This window comes from Xyrauchen texanus, chromosome 6 (genome assembly GCF_025860055.1).
Source record: "Xyrauchen texanus isolate HMW12.3.18 chromosome 6, RBS_HiC_50CHRs, whole genome shotgun sequence".
NCBI classification, from domain to species: Eukaryota; Metazoa; Chordata; class Actinopteri; order Cypriniformes; family Catostomidae; genus Xyrauchen; species Xyrauchen texanus.
Genome location: NC_068281.1, coordinates 19,859,457 through 19,883,576, shown reverse-complemented (window position 1 = coordinate 19,883,576; position 24,120 = coordinate 19,859,457). Strand labels below are relative to the sequence as shown.

General features: G+C 36.3%; 2 protein-coding genes across 2 annotated transcripts in view; both read right to left on the bottom strand.

Annotated features, from left to right (window-relative positions):
* LOC127644970 (anion exchange protein 2-like) overlaps positions 1-8,347 on the bottom strand; it is a 55,214-nt gene extending 46,867 nt beyond the window's left edge. Inside the window, exon 1 of the mRNA XM_052128434.1 lies at positions 8,161-8,347. The gene's annotated coding sequence lies outside the window, so the exon portion shown is untranslated. The remainder of the gene's footprint in view (positions 1-8,160) is intronic.
* An 8,557-nt stretch (positions 8,348-16,904) lies between these two features.
* LOC127645559 (tetratricopeptide repeat protein 19, mitochondrial-like) lies at positions 16,905-22,515 on the bottom strand. Its single transcript, XM_052129215.1, has 2 exons — positions 20,931-22,515; positions 16,905-17,739 (listed from the first exon to the last, which is right to left on the bottom strand). Exons 1-2 carry the CDS (start codon positions 21,031-21,033, stop codon positions 17,573-17,575), a joined length of 270 nt encoding a protein of 89 aa, XP_051985175.1. The 5' UTR covers positions 21,034-22,515; the 3' UTR covers positions 16,905-17,572.
* Positions 22,516-24,120: the final 1,605 nt, after the last annotated feature.

The window sequence follows — 24,120 nt, the reverse complement described above, 5'->3', positions numbered from 1 at the left end:
TCTGAAACACCTCAATATATCCACCTGAATTGCAACTTTGAAGAAAGCAAGCCACTGTGATATTAGTAACAGAAATGTCCCAGATCATTCCCTTCACACTCTTCTTCCACCAACCAGGGGTGAAAAACTGGACAGTTATTTCAGAAGCAAACTAACTTAACTTTAATTAAAGCAAGGACCAAATGTTTTTCGAATTCGACCATTACATCATGCTACTCTCTGCAATCCATGCACAACTTACCACATGCCCCACTGAGAGCAAGAACCACTAATCGTGATCACAAGGAGGTTACCCCATGTGACTCTACCCTCCCTAGCAACAGGGCCAATTTGTTTGCATAGGAGACCTGGCTGGAGTCACTCAGCATGCCCTGGATTTGAACTCGCAACTCCAGGGGTGGTAGTCAGCATCAATACTCGCTGAGCTACCCAGGCCCCCTATATTTGTCTTTTAATATTTTTTATGTATTTTCTGCATTCAGCCATGGTGTAGCTAAGCAGATATAAGATATATTGTGTCAGAAAGATATAAGTGTTAAACTATGTGATATAAATGTAATATTTATTTTTTTAAATACATCAAAAATCATCAGTTCCCACCTCCATTTAGCACTAACTTTTGGCTAGTACAAACTATTTGAGTAATCCTTTGGTTTGACAAACTAGAAAAAAAAAGCTTTTTGTCAGAGTGCAACCTTTAGAATTCTAGTTCAGTGGAAAAATCCATGAGTCATCAAATGGTCTTAATCCCGGCCAAAGTCATTGTTGCTTTGATACCCTGCGTAACTCTAGACCCCTCATCACTGGACTGGATACACAGAGGATGAGAGAGAGAGATAGAGAGAGAGAGAGAGAGAGAGATAGTGTGAGAGAGAGAGAGAGAGAGAGAGAGAGAGCATTCCAGACGCTCACAGCCCAGGAACAACAAAGAGCTCAAGAGCAGCCGGTAAAAACATCACTTTTTATGATTCATTCATGCATATTTCTGAGCATACAGTGTTCTTTTTCTTGCCCTGCTTGTATGAGTAAAATCTAAAATTCCCTTCAAGTATGACTGGAAAAAAAATTTAGACAGGAAGGGCTTCAGTGCATTGACATTTTCATTAAAATAGCACAATCTTTTCTTTTCTATTATGTCCTTTTACCAGGTCCATAATCACAATCGACATCAATATGGGTTTTTGCAATGGCAAACTTTTACATTTGGTTGCCCCAATGTTGAATATTTTGTTACATGCTTGTCTTTCACCAGAAAAATAAGAAAATATCCTTTCCATAAGAGTATATATGATAATGCAAACCAGAGCCTGGAAGCAAAGACATCAACCCAAATATATACAATGCCTAAAACTTAAAAAAAATAAAAAATCAGTACTGAGTGACAGTGGCAAAAGGACTCACTAGAGCCTGATACAAAAAAGAAACAGACAGCTGGTTGCTTTTCGACAAGACTCCACTTTGCTACAAACATGAATGCCAGTGAAACACAGAGATGGACCTACCTCAGAATGCTTACAGGGAGACTACAGCTACAGCAGTCATTGCACTGCAATAGCAAAGAGCCACTGAAGCCAGACAGCCACCGAAAGGCAAAGACACAGGCACAGAGAAAGGGGAGGGACAGGAGGTAAGAAAGAGGCAGTGATTGGAGAATGGAATAGCTGTTCTGGCAGGAGTAACATGCTACCCTTTTTATCCTAAACTCTCTCTCTCTCTCTCCCTCTCCCTCTCCCTCTCCCTCTCCCTCTCCTCTCTCTCTCTCTCTCTCTCTCTCTCTCTCTCTATCTGTCATACTCACACACTGTTCACTTCCAACCTTGAGGCACCCACTGATAGCTGTCCTGCCCTCCCCCCTCGATTAAGTTTCCTCCTTTAGCATTCTGAAAAACATGTGACCAAGGGGACATGACTCAACAATAAGGCTCTATCACATCTGGAGTTCTGATGCATGCATTTATAAAAGTTTGCACAAAAGTCTATACAAATTGCATATATATTGTACAAAGCATAGTACCAATTTAGATGCAATTTATCGAACAGCATTGGTGAATAGATATAAACTCTATATGCTGAACCCTATGGTTCAAAATGTTTCACAATTGATGTATTACACCCAGGGGTGTAAAGTAACGAATTAAAAATACTCACATTACTGTAATTAACTACTTTTCCCCAAGAATTGTACTTTAAGTAGTTTAAAAATTGTATACTTTTACCTTTACTTGAGTATATTTTAAGTGCTGTAACTGTACTTTTACTGCACTATTTTCCCATCATCTGTGTTCGCTCCTTTCCTGTCCTGATTTTATTTTTATCTATCAACATGATTGTCTAGGGAGAGTCTCGTGACTCCCGTCAAATCAAATCACACGTACAAGTCACACTTGAACGGCAGCTGCAGATCTGGCGCCAACTGTGGAGAATGCCTCAAGCACAGTTTAAAGCTGAATGTCACAGCTGCACCTGAAAGGGCTTTTCACAGTGAAAAAGGCTATTTGCATGATCGTGTCATGTGAGTTTAACTTGCTCAAGCCAGATATGAGCATTAATCCTGCCTCTAAATTGAAGAAACATATTGAGGTAAATTTCATATTTCTCTTTACTAGATTCTGTGTGTCTATAATGTAGCCTGTAATTTAACTATCACTGAGATTATTGGGCTGCTGTGAGAGATAAATGCAATGGTATAAATAGGGCTGGTCAATAAAATGATATAGATGCTTATCGGAAACAAAAGAGAGATGTCCTCAATCAAATCTTTTTGTAGTTTTCTATATTTGTTCTACATCTAACAGGGGTGTTCATTACATCAATCGCGATAGCAAGAGCACCACTGCTTGGTTGATCTAGATGAAATATAAAATATTGACTTTTTATTTCCTGACGCCTGTAGCTGCGTTTGATTGACAGGCGGCTAATGTTTGAGCGCCTAAATGATAAAATAGACTTTATAATTCTGCCAATGTCTGTCTTGGTGAGGATTTAATGTAAACATAGTAATTTATGTCTAAAGTGAATTTTAACAGTGGGACAAAAAGCGTATTAGCATCAAAATGTTGGACTTGAAGTGTACATGTAACCGAAACAACAATAACAAGGAAATGAGAAAACCACTCACTACTTTTTGCTGAATAACTTGAGTAGCTTTAAAAAATGTAATGTAATAGAATAAAACAATGACATTTTTAATAATTACATTTCTTTTTAAATATTGTTCATTTTTTTAATAATACTGACCCCTGATGTAGAGAGTGTGTTAATTGGTATGATAAAGTACCAGGAAAGTAGAGATGATAAAATAATTTATCATGTTATTCTAATGCCTGATAGAAAAGTATCAACCATTGTAGAACAATATTTCAGCAGAACATTCCACCAGTCACAAACTTCAGAAAATTGTGCATCATGCATTAGAATGAGAACACAACTATTTCTTAAAAGATACAATAACTAAATCATTGTTGAACATTGTATCTCAAAAGGAGGACAATGTGGCCCCCCATGTGCTACTTAAAGAAATAATTCACTCAAAAATGAATATGATCATTTATTCACCCTCATGCCATCTGTCTATGACTTTCTTTCTTCAGAACACAAATTAAGATTTCCTTTCAATGTAAGAGAAAGGGTGCCAAAATTTGATGCTCCTAAAAGCAGCATAAAAGTAATAAATACAACTCCAGTTGTTTAAACCATGTCTTCAGAATTGATATGACAGGTTTGGGTAAGAAACAGATCAATATTTAATTAAATTTTTGCTAGAAATTCTTCTCTCTGCCCAGTAGGTGGCAATATGCATAAAGAATGTGAATCACCGAAAACACAAGAAAAAAGTTAAAGTGGAGATTTACTGAGCAGGGAGGAGAATTAATAGTAAAAAAAGGAAATAAATATTGATCTGTTTCTAAATATTGATCTGACCACATCTATCATATCGCTTCTGAAGACATGGATTAAACCACTGAAGACACATGGATTAGACTACTCTTATGCTGATTTATGTGATTTGTGGAGCTTCAGTATTTTAGCACTGATTCACTTTCATTGTATGGACCAAAAGAGCCGAGATATTCTTCTAAAAATCTTAATTTGTGTTCTGCTGAAGAAAGAAAGTCATACACATCCAGGATGGCATGAGGGTGAGTAAATGATAAGAGAATTTAAATTTTTGGATGGTTTATTCCTTTTTAAGCGTGATGTAGCCCCTGTACCAAACAACATTTCCTATGCCTGCTCTACCTCCTCTATTGTGCAGGACATGACGTGCCAAGCGATCCTGCTTATTTAAAAACAAATTGCATTCCTTGCATTGTTTGAGCATGTTTTATGCACAACAATAACTCTCTGTCTGCATTTATGGAAATTTAGACCCTACACATTAACTGATTTTAATGTAATTGTTTCATAAATTATTATTTAAATTGGTGATCAGTGTATTGAAAATAACTTTTAATCTTTTTATTTCTGTTTTCCTGTCTCCCTTTTGTTTTTTTGGAATCAGATTCATGTAGTGTATATCATAAATAAGATATGTATTTTAAAAGTTGGTATACAGTGTTCATTATAATGGGGCATATGTTTTGCAACTCTGTACTCAATACTCACTACTCATGAGTACTTTTAAATGAGCTATCACTCTAGTAGTTTTTAGGAATGCTACTTTTACTCTACTCACACTCAGTTTTTTTGGGATGTAACAGTACTTTTACTTGAGTATGATTTTTCAGTACTCTTTCCACCCCTGATTACACTTTTAAACCAATAACATTTTTGTGTTGACCAAGTAGTTAAAAAAGGAAACAAAATAAATAAATCATAATAAAGACTCTCAGACTTGGTAGCCTTACTAGACAAAACAATAGCAAACATGCATGCTTGCTCTGTCAGTGGAGATAAGCTTTATCCTGCTTATGACCTCAGTGGCCATTGGATGTTACGAAGTCTTGATGACATAAAGACTAACTGAAACACGACAGTTTGTGCTTAACTGATAATATGCCTGGTTATTTTCTAGAAGATTTGATTAATATGTTTATCATGTCTTGAATGCAAAATGACGTCTTCATAACATAATGTAATGTTCTGGATCTGGATATTATGATATATTGGATCATTATGATCCAATGAGTTGACATGAATTTGCGACTGCATTGTTCCACAACACCCAATCCATCAAACAATGATGAAATAGTGAATTTTTTTGTAAGACATTACAAATATGCTATTATAATGGTAGATAGGAGTTATACCTACCACTGCCAGTTCCTGTTTGATTTAGCCCTGATCTGAGGTGCAATTCTGGCTTCTTTTGAACTTCACATTTCAATGAAAATATCTATAGATCCCAGTACAAATCTGTGATTTGGCTTTGAGAGATCAAATAAATATGCTACCTTTTAGCAGAAAATAAAGTAATTTAAGTATACAATATATGTTATTTTGATGATTAGATTAATCTGTGGCAAAGTACTGATGCTTCTATTTTTTTTTTTTTTTAAATCACTGGCATTTCTAGAAAAGAGTGCTACCTAAAAATATGTGAAATTTCATAATTGATGCCTGCAGCATCAGGGAGATTAATAATATTGCTTCTTATAGAACATTGCACTAATAGGAACTGGAACTGTGAATTGAAAATGGGACAAGCAGTTGGTGGGCTAAATAACAACTATGACTGTTTGGATAATTATTGCTTTGGAGATAACCATAACCCTGCCAAAACTTTTTCAGATCAGCAGCTGTGGTGTGAGCAGTCAGCGTAGGGAGCAAAGTGTTTAGTTATTTTTACAGCGACAAATATTTGTTGTTAAGATCTTCATTTATAAATGGACATGTCTGACAACAGCTTGAAATGGCAAACTGTATGTTGAGATGGACACTGCTCTCTGCAAAGTCAAACTCCCCTGAAGTCAATGGTCTGGAAATACACCTGCAGTGCATTTATAATGCCTATTTTATTAAGCTGACCTAATAACAAACTATTTATTGTAAGCAAGAGAAACAAATGTGTACAATTAACAAGGATTTTTTTATTTTTATTATTATTATTTTTACTGGTATTACACTGTTGCTACAACAATGGATTTAATGCAAAGTCTCCAGACTTTTTATATACTGTAAGCCTGTGCTAATCAAAATGACCAAGGATGCCGGTAGGCTATTTAAAACAAACAATACATGGTAGGCTAACCATATTTAAATGGGCAGGTTCAGGGTAGAAAATAACAGGGTGGACATTCAGTGGATAAATTATCCACTACATGGCCTGTGAATATTATCTGGCAAACTTGTTTGTAAACGTTGATGATTTTATTTCTGTTAACATTAATTTATTGAAATTTTATAATTAATGTAATTTTATATATATATGTATATACTTTCATAATTGTTCCCTATTTCTTCCCATAATGGGGTCGACATGTTATGCTTGACTACATATGGCTAATATATATATATATATATATATATATATATATATATATATATATATATATATATATATATATATAAAAGGAAAACATAAATAAAACAAAAGAGTTAATCACTTAAAATAGCTGAATGGCTGATGTCACTTCCAGAGTGTGATGTCATTTCAATAGACATATCTTCAATTAAATATCACAGTATCATGACATGTAAACAAATCAAGGGGCAACCAAAAAAACTCCACTATCAGTATTAAAATGACACATTTACCACAACTGAATACATTAAGAGAATGGGATACTTACAACTTAACCGTATGGTAAATAAATAAAAGAAGAAGGTTTAGCACTTATTTTTGTCAAAGATGCCTGAAGTGCAGTTCTGGAGTCATGAGGAAACTATGTGCCTAATGACACCAATGCAATGATTATCTTTAAAACATTATTTTAATTATTAAAAATAATTAATAATTAATTGTATTGGGTTGAAATAAACAATATAAATAAAATAAAGTTCATTTAAAAATATCAAACAACCAAAGATGAGCAAACTGACTTGACCATGCAGCTTTCTGGCATGGTATGGATTTTCTGATGCTTTTTCAAATGCATTTCCAAATGCATCAAGCAGCTCTCTTCCAGAATGTGTTCAGATTTCTAATTAACCCTGGAACTGACTCAACTTCTTTGTCGAACATATCTACAACCAACTCATCATCATAGATTAATGTCATCTGAAAGCTGTTGGGCTTAAAAAAAAACATTCTCTCCCCTTTTTCTCCCCAATTTGGAATGCCCAATTCCCAATGCGCTCTAAGTCCTCATGGTGGCGTAGTGACTCATCTCAATCTGGGTGGCGGAGGACGGATCTCAGTTGCCTCCACATCTGAGACGTCAATCCACGCATATTATCACGTGGCTCGTTGAGCGTGTTGCTGCGGAGACATAGCGCATGTGGAGGCTTCACACTATTCTACGCGGCATCCACGCACAACTCATCACGCGCCCCACTGAGAGCAAACCACATTATAGCGACCACTAGGAGGTTACCCCATGTGACTGTACCCTCCCAAGCAACTGGGCCAATTGTGTTTGCTTAGGAGACCTGGCTGGAGTCACTCAGCACACCTTGGATTCGAACTCGCGACTCCAGGGGTGGTAGTCAACGTCTTTAATCGTGAGCTACATAGGACCCAAAGAGTCTGAGTCTTGACCAGGAAGGAAGCACATTACTTTTGTGATCGCGAACAATTCGTTCATTTAAAGATTAGTTAAAAACTGCAAATTTGGCATTCAGCGTTTATGTATGCATGATGACCGCATCTACACTAGAGTAAAGACGTAAAAGACATGATGACAATAGAACTCAAACAAATACCTTCTTCATCACCTGTCTTCACTAGATCTATCACCCTTTTCTGACAGAACATGTTAAATGTTGATTAAACTCCAACAATATGGCAACCATGACATATTCTGCCTGGTACGTCAACTTCACAGTCAAATATTGACCATGACTAGAATTCATAAGTTAATGGAACGACATGTTAGAAAGTTTGAGCACCAACAACCTCACAAAATTACATGATAAAGCAAAAACACAACACCTTTAAAAACTACATTTAACTATAAAAATATACCGTGCAAGAAGAGATTCTAAGTCAGAGTTTGAATTATTACAGTGGTCCACAACAAGTCTCACCATACAGGAAAATCAGGAAAATACAGAACTCACCGGCTGTCACTGAGTATGAAAGAGGATTCCAGTTTTCCAAATGCTAGATGTATGTGCTCTGTTAACAAATGGATGATGTAGCCACTATAAGTCAACTATTAGGAGTGAGTGCTGTCAGTCAGATGGAGAGGGAGGTCTTTGCATGCCCTCTCATGAAGAAACTTTTTGCAATCCGTGTTCTCAAAGGGCACTCAAGATGCACTTTATATACAAGAAGCGGAGCATGTTGTGTGCGTGTGATTAATTGGTCAGCTTTTAAATCCCTGGGGAAAAGTGAACAACGTAGCAGTCACATTACAGATGCACAGCACAAATATTAACCAGCAACACTACATTGTGTCTCTTTGTGTGTGTGTGTGCTTGCTGGTGTTTGTGAGTGGATGTTTATGTGAACTCCTTTAGTTTTGACTGTGACTTAGTTTTATATGTAAATGCAGAATACTGTTATGTGATTATAAGATCATTATAGTGGTCACTCATTTTGTCTGTTAAAATTTTACAGGGATTCTTTACCCAGAATTTTTAATTCTGTCTTCAATGAATCACCCTTGTGCCATTCCAAACCCTGTATGACTTTCTTTCCTCTGTGGAACATAAAATGAGTTGTTAGACAAAACAGAAAGTAATAGGGGTTTGGAACAGCATGAGGATAAGTCAATGATGACATAGTCCCTTTAAACCTTAAGTGTGCACTCTATGCCTGATTTGTTGCACATACTGGTAACTAATTGTCCCTGCTTACAAAAAATGCATATGTAGCTCTGCACAAGATACCTTGTAACTAAAGAGGTCAATTTAGTGACCTTTTGTAAAAAAATGTCAGGGGTCATTACTAGTTTGAGTTACTATCAGAGCTCTCTGGAGATATGCAGTTTGTTCCCTTTGAGAATGAACTTGTTCTATTGAGGTCAGTGACAGCAGAATCAAAACACAGGTTGAGGAAACAACTAGGGTTGTCAAATTACTACCGTTTATAATGGATTTACTGTCATTTCTTTTGGTCACATCACTATGACAGATCTTTTCTAAGTGGTAAAAACACAAGCTCTTCTTTGTTAACACAGATTAATCCCGTGAAAGCAGATTCTAAATAATGAATTACCTTTAAAAGCATCAAATTATATTTTACGGAAATGCAGAATGTTAATGAGAGCACAGCAGAATGTGTTCAGGTGTTCTTTGGGAACAATAATCTCTGTGTCAGTGTTGTTAATAATTAGGTATGGCTGTCCTGCGACAGAACAGTGTTATGCAAACCTGCCTCACAAATATGGTGACAATTAAAGGATTTTGTTTTAGCATAAATAATGGCTTTTTTACTCTGAAGGGTGGGAAAAATAAAAGACTTGTGAGAAGAACACTGCTGTTATAATTATGTCCAGTCTTTGCTCATGTATGAAAAAGAATTTCAGTAATTTCTCAATAACTTTGTTTTAGTGAATAACAAAATGTGAGATACACATATTTTTTTCTCTTCACCTCATATTATTAAAATTTTATGACCACCAAGATGTAAACATAGGACAAAAGATGAATATAGTTTTATTTATTTATCCTTTATTTAGCTAGGAAAGTCCCAATGAGATACAATATCTCTTCTTCCAGGGAGTCCTGGTCAACACAGCAGCACAAACAGTTTCACATAAAAAAAACTAGTGTGAGTCTGCACTTTTTACAAAGCATAATGCAGCATGATATGCAGAATCATTTTTTTAAAGTCAGGACGCAGTTGCATGCATGAAAATCACATCATCGTAGCGTAATACTGATAGAAATGGGCTTTGCAAAATTTTCTTTCTGGCCTCAAATGCAAAGCATTCTTTTAAATGGAAAAAAGTCCAGTTTTGGCCTAAGCTTTTTCAATAGATTGTCAATACAAATTAAAGGCCAACTTCTCATCAAGTCATATGCCTAGGTATTTGTAAGCAGTAACTATGTCTATACGTATACCTTCTTATGTAAAAGGATCAGCTGCCTAAGAGCAAGAAGGAGTGAAGTTCATATATTTGGTCTTTTTTAAATTTAGGATCAGTTTTAATTTTAACAGTGAAAGCTGCAGTGATCGAAAAGCATCCTGCAAAAGCTCTATGGATTGTTTCCAAGAGTGTGCCATTGTATAAATTATTGTGTCATAAGCATACAAATGTATTTTGGCTAGATTTATTCCATGACCTAAGTCATTTATAAAAATAGAAAATAAAATGGGGACTAAAATAGATCCTTGCGGGACACCTTTGTTTACTGAGAGGCTGAGGTAGAGTTTTCTACCGAAACACACTGAGTTCTTTTGGATAGATAATTCTTAAACCAATTCAGAGCTATTTCACTAAGGCATATACATCAATATCTCTGTAACAACAGTTTGTGAAGTTTGTAAAGATTTGATGATATCATTAGTAACTAGCACAGCAGCTGTTATAGTACTATAGCCCGTTCTAAAGCCTGAAATAATATCAGCAGCAATTAGAAAAAAAAGAAGGTTCTATCTTATCAGGTCCGAAAGATTTTTTACAATCTAGGCTCAATAGAGCTTTGTGGACTTGTGTGGTTCAGATAGGAGTAAAAGTGAACAGTTAAGTAGGGCAACATGGGACAGGCTCAAAGTTTCCTTTTGCAACATGTTCCCCTAAATTACTGGGATCAAAGATTGAACCAGCAGAAATAAAATGACTGTTGAAGGTATCTGCAATATTGGTTCTACCCTTGATTACACTCTGATTCACTTTTAGAAGATCAGGAAGACTCAGTAGCCACATTTGGATATTTTTTTTTTTAATCAATTTTGTACATTTATTTCTACATGTTCTTTCAAGAGTCCAATCCAAAGGGTTATTTGTTTTCTTTGCTTTGGCCCAGGCAGCATCTCTTTGTCTAATAAAAGAGGAAACAGAGTCATTAAACCAAAGTTTGTCTTTACTACTTATCCTAAATCTAAAAGGGGCGTGTTTATCACATATAGCCAAGAAAGTTTATTTTAAATAATTACAAGCTAGACAGCTATCAACCATTTGTGAAAAATACATCAATCATATTACAGTTATCTGCATATTAGCTCCATCAGCTTTACATTATCGATGACAATCTGCAGAAAATAAGTTTTGTTGTAAGCAAAGCAGATACCAAGAAAGACATGGACAAAGGTACATCTGGAATGTAGGTTGTTCCAGGAGAGAGAAACCTAAATCTTAAAGAAGCTGTAGGGCTTTCATAAAAAATTACCTTGCTTCACATTGTTCATAATACACATCCAAAACAGAAAAGGACAGAACATTAGATAATAACTCAGTGTAAAGAGAATCACAGGGGCAACTGGTGAGATTACCTGGAGAGCCTTACTGCTCTTTCAAGAGCTTTTGCCTGAAGCTAAACACTAACCTGTTTTGCATGGTGCAAGAATTCAATAAATGGAAGACATTATTCTTATAAACCTACATTCAAATATCTTACATAGTTCGGGGCATTTCATAGCTTGGATTTAAAAGGATAGTTCACCCAATGTGAAAATGTTGACATAATTTACTCACCCATGACGTTCCAAACCTTTATGACTTTTTCTTTCATGGAACTACAAAGGAGTTATTTATAGCAGAATGTCCAAGCTACCCTTTTCTATACAATGAAAGTGAAAAGTGATCACAGCTGTCAAGCAAGTTTTTCAGTGCAAGATTTTCAGTGAATAACTACATTTCAGTCTATTCCTCACACAAAGCTATCTACCTTATTTTGCAATGCGGAAGTGTGACAAAGTTCCGTTGTCATTAACGGCAATGTAAAGAACTAGAAGGATAAGACATGAATTTAGTGATATGGGCTTAAATCACACAACCACAGGATGTACAGCTGAATTTTATCCTAATGTCGGATACTTTTCTAACGTCAGCATTTAAAGTAAATAAGTAGATCGTTCACTTGTTGCTGTGTGTTGTTATTGACGAGACAACAATAAAATCTCCTTAGTTTACAGAGAGCGTGATGATGCAGATTTTTAATATCTCCATGCAAACCTCCTTTAATATTTATCTGCAAAACCTCTGATGTTGCCTTTATTTGTTTATTTCAAAAGGCGATCAGTGCCTGATCTCTCTCATTCATTCTGCCTGTGCAACAGCGTGGGATGAAACAATTGCAAAATGCGATAAACGGTCAAATTATTTGCATTTTATTTGAAAATAATGATTAATGATAATAATATGATGACATATATTGCCAGCATACAATATAAATCAACATAATCTAGTATCAGTTTGACAATGGTGGTGCTGTCAAACTGAAAAATAAGGTGGATAACATGTCTTCAGAGGACTTGGACAAGTCATGTGGACTACTTTTATGTTGTTGTTTTTTATGGTGCTTTGTCCTTTTTTGGAGCTTGACAGCCCCTGCTCACATCAACTTTCAGTGCATGGACGAGAGAAGTTCAGACTGCTAAACTTCTCCTTTAGTGTTCCATAGTCAAAAGCATGTTACACTGTTTTGGAACAACATGAAGTTGAGTAAATTATGACCGAATTTGAATTTTTTGGATGAACTCTACCTTTTAAAGTGAGAGTGTATAAAGATATTGAGCTAAGAACTCAAGAGATCAATATTATGAAATGGGCTTCAAAGATTTTTCACTATGCAATAACTTTAAAATTCAATCTTGACTAATTCAATAGTAACATCCCCTACTTGCAAATGAATAAACATGTTGCATATTTAAATGTTGTGAGCTAGCAGAAAGCTTAATTTTAAGCAGAAAGCTCCGAAGCTTAATCACAACCTGTACAAGAGATATTAAGAGTAATTGACTTGTAATAGCGTGTGTCAGAGGACTTGAAATCATGTGGTGAGAGGAGAATTAATATAAACACTAACAATGGAACGCTCAAACAAACCTTGATTTTCCTCCCCTCAGACTAGACTAACTTGCAAGTATCCCTCACATGACTGTGTGGTGTTGTGAGGCTAGAGAGGAAGAGAAGTTATTTTAGTTGCAAACAGGAATAAACAAATGTACCAACACTCAATCAATCATATCAGAGACAAGGATGCACACAAATGCTGATTTGTATATATGTACCTTCCATTTCACATTCCAAAAAAACTGCAAAACACATCCATTCCACAAATACACAAGTACTTTGCAGATTGTTCGTTCACAACTAATGGAACTGTTTTGTAAAGCGTTACCTATTTCTTATTGTTTTAATAACTCATACTTCTTTAAATAATGGCTGTTAAAAAATAAGTTCAAAAAAATATTAAGTTATTTTACAAATTCTCATTGCACTTTTTTTGAGAGGGATTGAAATCAAATAAAGCACAAACGCTAAACGTTTGGGAGACTAAAGGCATTGCACTTGCTCAGAACATTAATTTCTCTGCCAATATAAACCCTTTGTCCCACCCTACACCCCCAAAGACAAGTATGAGATTTGAGTTTGGTATGAAAATATGAGCTGCCCTTATCTGATGAGCCACACTCAATAACTAGTTGAGCCTGGTTGATCTCCTACATTCATATACACACTGTACCTCTTACCACCCAAGCATATGACAAGACCACACTCGGAGCAACGAACCCCAATGCATCCCTTGTCCGTTATTAGGACAGCACTTGTCATTCCCACTATTAATAACTATGGGTTTAAAATATCATCTTTGGAATCAGACAAATAGATTGGGAACATGATGACACAGCAGCTCTTTCTGAAAACATCTCTTAATGATGCTGATGGGGACATAACAGAGAAGACAGAACTGCTGATTTAAATCTTTAAGATGTCTTTGCACATAACTTTGAGAGAATATTTAACTCTTTTATTGAGAAAAGGAGCATCTTCTTAACAGAATATGACCAACTCTTGACTTATGGTTTAAAGAGTACAAAAGATCCAAGGCCAGTAATTAAGTAACTAAGTTAATCTAATTTTCCTTGAAATCTATGCAGTAAAACAGCAGGGAAAATCCTAGAAAAGGACCAGCTTGTAACACTACATTTTGAACAAAACAGCACTAGATATAATATGTTTAATAGCTTAATTACAACAGTACAAATGTTATACAGAAATAACAGACCACATTTTGGTCCTGTACTGTACACACATTCATTCTGCACAAAAAAAAAAAAAAAAAAAAAAAAAATGCTAACTTTTGCAAATTAAACAGTTATTGAATAAATTATTTTTTTGAGGGAAGTGTCATAGAAATTATTGTAATTTGATTTAGAAAGGATTGAGCACTGATATTCTTCTCACCACTATTGTACAGAGTGGTTATCTGAGTTACCGTAGACTTAGCCAGTTCAAACTAGTCGGGCCATTCTCTGTTGACCTCTCTCATCAACAAATGATTTCCATCCACAGAACTTCTGCTCACTGTATGTTTTTTGTTTTTGCCACCATTTGGAGTAAATTCTGACTGTTGTACATGAAAATCCTCAGAGATCAGCAGTTACAGAAATACTCAAACCAGCCCATCTGGCACCAATAATCATCCATTATCTAATCATCCAATCATGTAGCAGCAGTGCAATGCATACATTTAAGCAGATGCAGGTCAGGAGCTTCAGTTAATGTTCACATCAACCATCAGAATGGGGAAAAAATTTGGACCATGAAATGATTGTTGGTACCAGGTGGGCTGGTTTGAGTATTTCTGTAACTACTGATCTCCTGGAATTTTCATGCACAACAGTCTCTAGAATTTACTCCAAATGGTGCCAAGAACATCCAGTGAGCAGAAGTTCTGTAGATGGAAATGCCTTGTTGATGAGTGAGGTCAACAGAGAATGGCAAGTCTGGTTTGAATTGAATTGACAAAGTCTAAGATAAACACTCTGTACAATTGTGGTGAGAAGAATAGCATCTCAGAATGCTGTTCTGAGATGCAGGTTGGTGTGATACACACAAAGTATGTACACAATTGTTTTTTTCCCCCTTCTTTTGAATATGGTTATGAGTAAAATTATTGCATTATTGGCTTATGTTGTATGCAAATGAACATACTTATATTTACATTTATATGGACAAAAATAAAGGACTCTTATTTTGACATTCTGGCTGGAGAGTCGCGGACGAAACCGTGAACTGCGCATGCTCCCTCATATCTGCAGAGGAGCTGTGAAAGAGCAGACGCGACTCTCGTTCTTCTCATTGAATCCTGTTTTACAGATCACAGTAATCTGTCAGCTGGGTCTCCGGAGCCGGGACCTGCAACATTGGCGCTGTTTTGGCGGCACGAGGGACACAATATTGAGCCTACACAATATTAGCGGAAGTCAGAAGTTTACATAAACTTACATTGAAGTCATTAAAACTCGTTTTTTTAACCACTCCACAGATTTCATATTAGCAAACTATAGTTTTGGCAAGTCGTTTAGGACATCTACTTTGTGCATGACACAAGTATTTTTATCAAAAATAGTTTACAGACAGATTGTTTCACTTTAATTTACTATATCACAATTCCACTGAAGTTTACATACACCAAGTTAACTGCGCCTTATTTTCTTGGAAAATTCCAGAAAATTATGTCAAGCCTTTAGGCAATTAGCTTCTGATGGGCTAATTGGCTAACTGTCAATTGGAGATGTACCTGTGGATGAATTTTAGGGCCTACCTTCAAACTCAGTGCCTCTTTGCTTGACATCATGGGAAAATCAAAAGAAATCAGCCAAGGCCTCAGATTTAAAAATAATGGACCTCCACAATCCTGGATCATACTTGGGAGCAATTTCCAAATGCCTGAATGTACCACGTTCATCTGTACAAACAACAGTATGCAAATATATACACCATGGGACCATGCAGCCATCACACCACTCATGAAGGAGATGCATTCTGTCTCGTAGAGATGAACGTAGTTTGGTGCGAAAAAGTGCAAATCAATCCCACAAAAACAGCAAAGGACCTTGTGAAGATACTGGTGGAAACAGTTAGAGCATCTATAAGCATCTATATCCACAGTAAAGCGAGTCCTATATCAACATAACCTGAAAGACCTTAACCTTGCTCAGCAAGGAAGAAGCCACTGCTCCAAAACCGCCATAAAAAAAACAGACTAAGTTTACATTTGCACATGGGGGCCAAAAATCTTTTTTCCTCTGGAAATTTTCTCTGGTCTGATGAAACAGAAATGACCATCGTTATGTTTGGGGGGAAAAGAGTGAGTCTTGCAAGCCAAAGAACAACATCCCAACCGTGAAGCAGGGGGGTGGCAGCATCATGTTGTGGGGGTGCTTTGCTGCAGGAGGGACTGGTGCACTTCACAAAATTGATGGCATCATGAGGAAGGAAAATTACATAGAAATATTGAAGCAAAATCTCAAGACATCAGCCAGGAAGTTAAAGGCTGGTCGCAAATGGTCGAAAATTCCAGAAACTTATTGTGAGAAGCTTGTGTAAGGCTACACAAAGCGTTTGACCCAAGTTAAACAATTTAAAGGCAATGCTACCAAATACTTACAAATTGTATGTAAACATGTGATCCACTGGGAATGTGATGAAAGAAAGAAAAGTTGAAATAAATAATTATCTCTACTATTATTCTGATATTTCACATTCTTAAAATAAAGTAGTGATCCCAACTGACCAAAGACAGGGAATGTTTTCTACAATGAATTGTCAGGAATTGTGAAAAACTGAGTTTAAATGTATTTGGCTATGGTGTATGTAAACATTTTCACAATATTACTCTCTGAATAAAAGAGTCTGCTAAGTGAATAAATGTACATTTTAATAGTTAATTTTATTTTAGGTTTTCAAAACTTTTTATAAACTGGTTTTGTAAAGAGTTTCATGACATTTAGGAAAACTAAACACACACAGACCTCTACAGAGTGCTGACAATGCAACTTTTCAGGATAACCGATGAACATGACATCTTAGTAGAGATGAAAAACAACTCTTCCACAGTAACCTGAGGAGAATTAATATTCACTTCAGTCCACCTGCTTGTTTTGGGCAGTCTTTATGGTATATCATCAAATTCAACATGACACAAATTGTTTTCATTCAGTCTTATCAAGTCACTTCTCACATCAAACACATAACACAAAAGGTTGGCTTTTAATAAGATTGTGCAGAACATCAGACATTACATTACTAGATCATTCATCTTCATTATCATTCCTCATTCTGTTTTGAATAGGAACCATTTATGTCCATTTAAATAAGTCAATTTAAGAGCCAGACTACAGTACAAAAACAAGTCTGATGGCAGGTAAGGCATAAAAACGGTATCAGACATTGTTTGCTGTTGAATGAGAGCACAAAAGGGTGGAAAACATGTGAAATGGCAACCAGTGAACAGTAAGCTCCAAAGAATGCCACTCTTCCACAAGCATGACCAATTTGTTCTAATGTTGAGTTTTATGGAAGTATAAAATACTTCCAAATTGGAGTATGTGTGTACAGTAATTTTGTTGGGATCATGCTTTAAGCACCAGTTCCTCAGTCTTGCTCTTGGTTTGCCAGTCTCTCCTGTTGGCCAGCTCTTTCAGCCCTTCCTGAAACTCCTCAACAGCTTCTCCATCTCCAGCTGCATGTGCCAGGGCCTGAGCTTCCTTGTATAGTTTACCAGACTCCTCAAACTCTCCTAGTCAACACAGGGTAGAGCAAACAAACAAGAATGACACATCTGTGCATCCCAAGGAATCAATAACAATACCTGATGTATAAATTTTGTATATGGTTCTAGAACAAACAAGAGCACCGGACATGTGGCTTTCACATAATCTGTGTTATCTGTTAATCAACTACAACTCCCTCCTTGCTGGACTCCCGTCAAAAATGCTGCAGATAAATTTTACTTTAACCTCTGGGAATTCTCTGGTATTTTCTAGAATTCAGTGCAAGACACTGTTCGTGGCTTTTGCTGATGTCAATGTCCCAGTTTTATCAAACCTCACAACCCAACCAGTCTGCCACAATCAGCCACTTCTGGTCAACTCCCCACCTCTCCACATAAAGACTTGTCCAGGCCCAAAAACATCTCAGCCATTGCTTCTCATATGTTGGACCAAATAATTGTCAGTAGCTATGATTCCATCAAAGTTGCAAATTTATTTTATGACAAAAATTGGGATAATCAAAAAACTATCTGCTATTAAAGTAGTTTATTCATCCCATGTGTTTAAGAGAACAAAACGGTCACTTCTGGGGCAATAAAAGTATTTAATAATACACACACACAAAACACCCTAAAACTTCATGTTTGCTAGCTTTAAGCGGCATATGCTTTACTATATGTCTGGAAGTGAAAGCGTGTCAGACTGTTCTCAAAGGTAATAGTAGCAAATAAATTTGATGGCAGGCTTGTCTCTGGCATTTCACAATATCCATAACAATATTTGAGATGTTATGTGACGACATTGCCGATTTTCCCTCAGTGAATTAGGGATTCACAAGCCTTGTTGAGACAAGATCACATGACTTTTCTGATGCACATCTGTAATCCTATGTAAATGTGTGTGTATATATATATATATATATATATATATATATATATATATATATATATATATATCCTGGTTTATGTGCATGTCTTATTATCCAATTAAAAATTATCCACCTCAAACCAGCATACAGTACAAGTTTTTATGTACATTTTTGAAACTTTTTGGCATCTTGGTATTTTCATCCAGCATTGTTTTATACGAAATCCCAAAATTTGCATACAAATATCTAGATGGAAACCCACATTGCAACAGTTAAATCTAGGATAGTTCACTGAAAAAAATTAATTCTCTCATCATTTACTCATCCTCATGCCATCGCAGATGTGTATTTACATTTACATTTATGCATTTGGCAGACGCTTTTATCCAAAGCGACTTACAGAGCCAATTATTACAGGACAATCCCCCCGGAGCAACCTGGAGTTAAGTGCCTTGCTCAAGGACACAATGGTGGTGGCTGTGGGGATCGAACCAGTGCCCTTCTGATTAACAGTTTACCAGTTATGTGGTTCAGACCACTTTTTTACTTCTGTAAAACACATACAAAGACTTTTAAAATAGGACTGTTGGTCCTCACAATGCAAGTGAATGGTGACCAGAACTCAAAGGGTCCAAAAAGAACATAAAGTCAGCATATAAGTAATTCATTCAACTCCAGTGGTTAATCCATAGCTTCTAAAGCAATATGGTAAGTGTGGGTGAGAAACAGTATATTTAAGTCCTTTTTTCATGAAACTCTACACATTCACTTTGACATTCAGCCACCTACTGGGCTGGTCAAAGGTGGAGATTTACAATAGAAAGGATTTAAATATTGACCTGTTTCTTACATTTTCAGAAGAAAAGAGAAGAAATTCCTACACATCTGGAATGGCATGAGGTTGAGTAAATCCGAGAATTGTAATTTTTGGGGTAACTATCCCTTTAACTCTCCAGGCTCATTTAAACAAAGCAACAAGCAAGACCTCTTCAGGACAACAATCTAAATAATAAATAAAAAAAATGCTAATATTATTTTTATATTATTATTATACTAATGCTATTTTTATTTTTTTACTTGTATTTTGGTACTCTTGAACTAGGTAGACTGATATATTGGTTTTACTGATTAATCTGTGCAGATAGTTGCTTTTGGAACTATTGGTTATCGGCAAAAAACTATTAAACTATTTTATTTTTTATTTATCTCTCCATGTTGCTCAGTGGCTAGCGCTGGGGGATTCTACAGTTATAAGGGCTTGATTTTACACTGTAGCAAAAGCCTCTCGAGGTGAAATAAAAACAATCACGTGGGGTTATGCTGTATCTAAACCATTATTGACAATATTTATTCAAATTTGTATCCTCACTTCAATGCATATTTTGTTATTTTGATTACATAATCAAGTGTTCTTAAGGAAAGCGAGAGAGGAAGTGAGGGCATGCAAAGAAAAATGCGACTATATGGAAATGTGCCCCTTCAGCACAGACATTGCATCTCCAACTTAATTTCTTGTGAATAATAATAATCCTTCTTCCTCACACATACATATACAGTACATACACAAACATAATATAAATACAGTATACATATACAGTATATAAACTGATGAGTCAAAACAATATGACCATTCACAGGTGAAGTGAATAATGTTGATCATCTCCTAACAAGGACACATGTCAAGGTCTGGTTAGATTAGGGGTGCTTCTTATTTCCTAAATTGTGCATCCTCGTTTCCTCACTCCTATGTTCTCGAGCTTGTGACCCGTAAACCCATCAAAGTCCGCCATCATGAAGGATCTATCAATTCTCTAAATGCACTGCGAGAAGGTGAGGATTGAGGATGGAGGAAGCTCATTGAGGAAGCATGAAGCATCCAATGTGGAAGAGTTTGTGGACCAAGCACCTGATGCATGCAGAAATTCTCCTCCCTTTTCACATCTGACACATTTTTCATTCATATTTCACCTTTGCGGTTTGAATAAACCATAACTGTCACATACTTCAACAGCGCATCTTGAATTATTAGGTTTTATTATGAAAATATCAATAAATCAAGTTAACAACATAACGGTAAGCACTCGGAGGTAATGCATCTGTGCAGAGACGGCACTCTGAAGTGACGCATGATTGAGCAGGACATTCCATTTTAAAAATCTTGCTTCAATTCCTCTGTCCTTGCTTCCTTTCCTTCCATCCTTTCCTCATTTCCTAAGAGGATGGAGAAAGGAAACGAGGAAAGGAAACGAGGATGCACAATTTCAGAAATGAGAAACACCTAAGATGGCAAGCGAACAGTCAGTTTTCTTTAACATCACGTGAACGGCATTGTACTTGTGCGTTGTTTACCTGGGAATGTGATGACACCAGGATGCACATGTTTGAAGATGACAAGCCGGTGGAGGAATTGTGATGCTCTGGGGAATGTTCTGCTGGGAAACCCAAGATCCATCCATTCATGTGGACATCAATTTGACACATGCCACCTACATAAACATCGTTGCAGACCAGGTACACCCCTTCATGGCAATGGTATACCCTGATGGCAGTGGCCTCTTTCAGCAAGATAATGCACCCTGTCACACTGCACACATTGTTCGGGATTTGAGGAAAAGGAAAAAGAGTTCAAGGTGTTGCCGTGGCCTCCAAATTCTCCAGATCTCAATCCGACTGAGGATTTTTGGGATGTGCTGGATCAACAAGTCCGATTCACTGCAGCTTCACCTCGCAACTTACAGGACTTGAAGGATCTGCTGCTGATGTCTTGGTGCCAGATACAACAGGACAAATTCAGGGGTCTTGTAGAGTTCATGCCTCAATGTGTCAGCTTTGTTTTGGTAGCACGAAGAGGACCAACAGCAGCATATTAAACATATACACATTTATTAAACATAAACATATGGTCATAATGATTTGGCTCATCACTGTATAGACACACACACAAAACTCTTTATCTGGTATAGGCTATAAAGCTGTTATGTATACCCTGTCTTGTTCCACTGTTGCCCTTTTGTTTACCATTTTTGTCACTTTTGTACTCCTTAGTTTTCACTTTTGTCCCTTTTGTAGCTCCACAGTCTTGTTTTCCCTCGTGTTCACTGTTCATTGTTTTCACCTGCCCTTGTTAATTTGCCTTTGGTTTCTGTTAATCTCCTTGTTATCTTGTTTGAGTCCTGTTTGTTCATTGGCCCCTTTGTCCCACATTTATGTATTTAACCCTGTCTGTTTGTTCAGTCTCTGTCAGTCGTTGTTTGTTAATGGAGGTATGTTGTTAGCCTGGTATGTGTTCCCTGCCTGAGTTCTCTGTTTGTGTTCATTGTGTTTAGTTTTCAGTTTTATGTTTTATTTCCCCATTGAGGGTTGTTCCTTGTTTACTTGTTTATTTAATAAATTCTTAATTGCATTTGGATCCGCATCTCCTCGTCTGCCTCTCTGCTCAAGCGTTACAAAAGCTTAATTTGGTAAATTCTTATAAGTCTCTGGAAAAAAATTAAGAGTCCACTGCAAAATTATCAGTTTCTCTGGATTTATTATTTATATGTACACTACCAGTCAAAAGTTTTGAAACACTTACTCGTTCTTTATTATAATTTTTAGAATTTTACACATTTTAGAATAGTAAAGTCATCAAAACTATTAAATAACATAAATGGAACTATGAGAATTATGTTGTGACTAAACAAAATCCAAAATAAATCATAACTGTGTTATATTTTAGCATCTTCAAAGAGGTCATCCTTTTCCTAGAATTTGCAGACATGTACTCTCAACCAACTTCTTGAGGTATCACCCTGGGATGCTTTTTAACCTGTATTGAAGGAGTTCCCATCTATGTTGGGCATTTATTGGCTGCTTTTCTTTTATTTGGTCCAAGTCATCAATTTAAAAAACTTTTAATTACATTTTAGTTTTATAATGAAATAAATATGTTGGCACATTTATATTTTTGTCTACAAAACTAATTTCAACCATTCAAGCATATGCCTTCATATCAAAAGATTTTTAAGATCACGAGAAACATTTTAGTCAAGTGTTTCAAAAACTTTTGAATGGTAGTCTGTGTGTTTGAGTAAAATTAATATTTTTGGTTCTATTCTATAAAGTACTGACACAATTTCTCCCAAATAAAAATATTGTAATTTAGAGCATTTATTTGCAGAAAAGGCCAACTGGTCAAAATAACAAAAATAGATGCAATTTATTCAGATCTCAAATAATACAAAGAAAGCAAGTTCATATTAATTTTTAAACAACACAATACTAATGTTTTAACTTAGGAAGAGTTCAGAAATCAATATTTGGTGGAATAACCCTGATTTTCAATCACAGCTTTCATGCATCTTGGCAGGCTCTCTACCAGTCTTTCACATTGCTGTTGGGTGACTTTATGCCACTCCTGGTGCAAAAATTCAAGCAGCTCGGCTTTGTTTGATGGACGCAGGAATCAAGCCACTGACAAGATTATCCTGGAAAACTTGCTTCCTTCTGCTCTGACAATGTTCCCCAACTCTGAGAATAGTTTTTCCAGCAGGACAATGCTCCAAGCCACACAGCCAGCTCAATCAAGGTGTGGATGGAGGACCACCATATCAAGACCCTGTCATGGCCAGCCCAATCTCCAGACCTGAACCCCATTGAAAACCTCTGGAATGTGATCAAGAGTAAGATGGATGTCCACAAGCCATCAAACAAAGCCGAGCTGCTTGAATTTTTGTGCCAGAAGTGGCATGAAGCCATCCAACAGCAATGTGAAAGACTGGCAGAGCATGCCAAGATGCATAATGCTGTGATTGAAAATCAGGGTTATTCCACCAAATATTGATTTCTGAACTCTTCCTAAGTTAAAAAATTAGTATTGTGCATTTTAAAAATGTATATGAACTTGTTTTCTTTGCATTATTCAATGTCTGAAAACTCTGCATCTTTTTTGTTATTTTGAACAGTTGTCATTTTCTGCAAATAAATGCTCTAAATGACAATAAGTTAATTTGGAATTTGAGAGAAATGGTATCAGTACTTTATGGAATAAAACAAAAATGTTAATTTGACTCAAACACATACCTATAAATAGTAAATCCAGAGAAACTGATAATTTTGCAGTGGCCAGAACTGTATAAGTATTTACCAAATTAACCAGATAAACAGTTTAAATAAAGGTGTCCTGTGGTATCTGGCACCAATACATTAGCAGCAGATTCTTCAAGTCCTGTAAACTGCGAGGTGAAGCCATTGTGGATTGGACTTGTTGGTCCAGCACCACCCACAGATGCTCAATCAGATTGAGATCTAGGGAATTTGGAGGCCAGGGCAACACCTTGAACTTAGTGAAATAAGTGTCCCTTGTGTGTTTTGGGCTTGTTTATAGTTAAAAGTCCCAGGATATGAATTAGATTTTTTTTCTGGTTATTATTGGGATTTTGGTTGAATATTAAACTGCATCTTGTTCTAGCCTCTACTACTTCAACTTCACTCTACTAGCCGGCTATGTCTGTGCCTGTCACAGTAACAAAAGGCCAAGAACATTGTCTATATTTTCATT

Bases quoted from the DNA above. Each gene is read 5' to 3' on its own strand.
- LOC127645559 (XM_052129215.1), bottom strand. From the start codon at position 21,033: ATGGATCTTGGGTTTCCCAGCAGAACATTCCCCAGAGCATCACAATTC. The intron at 17,740-20,930 runs GTAAACAACGCA...TGTGTTGACTAG, and splicing joins TGGTGTCATCACATTCCCAG to GAGAGTTTGAGGAGTCTGGT.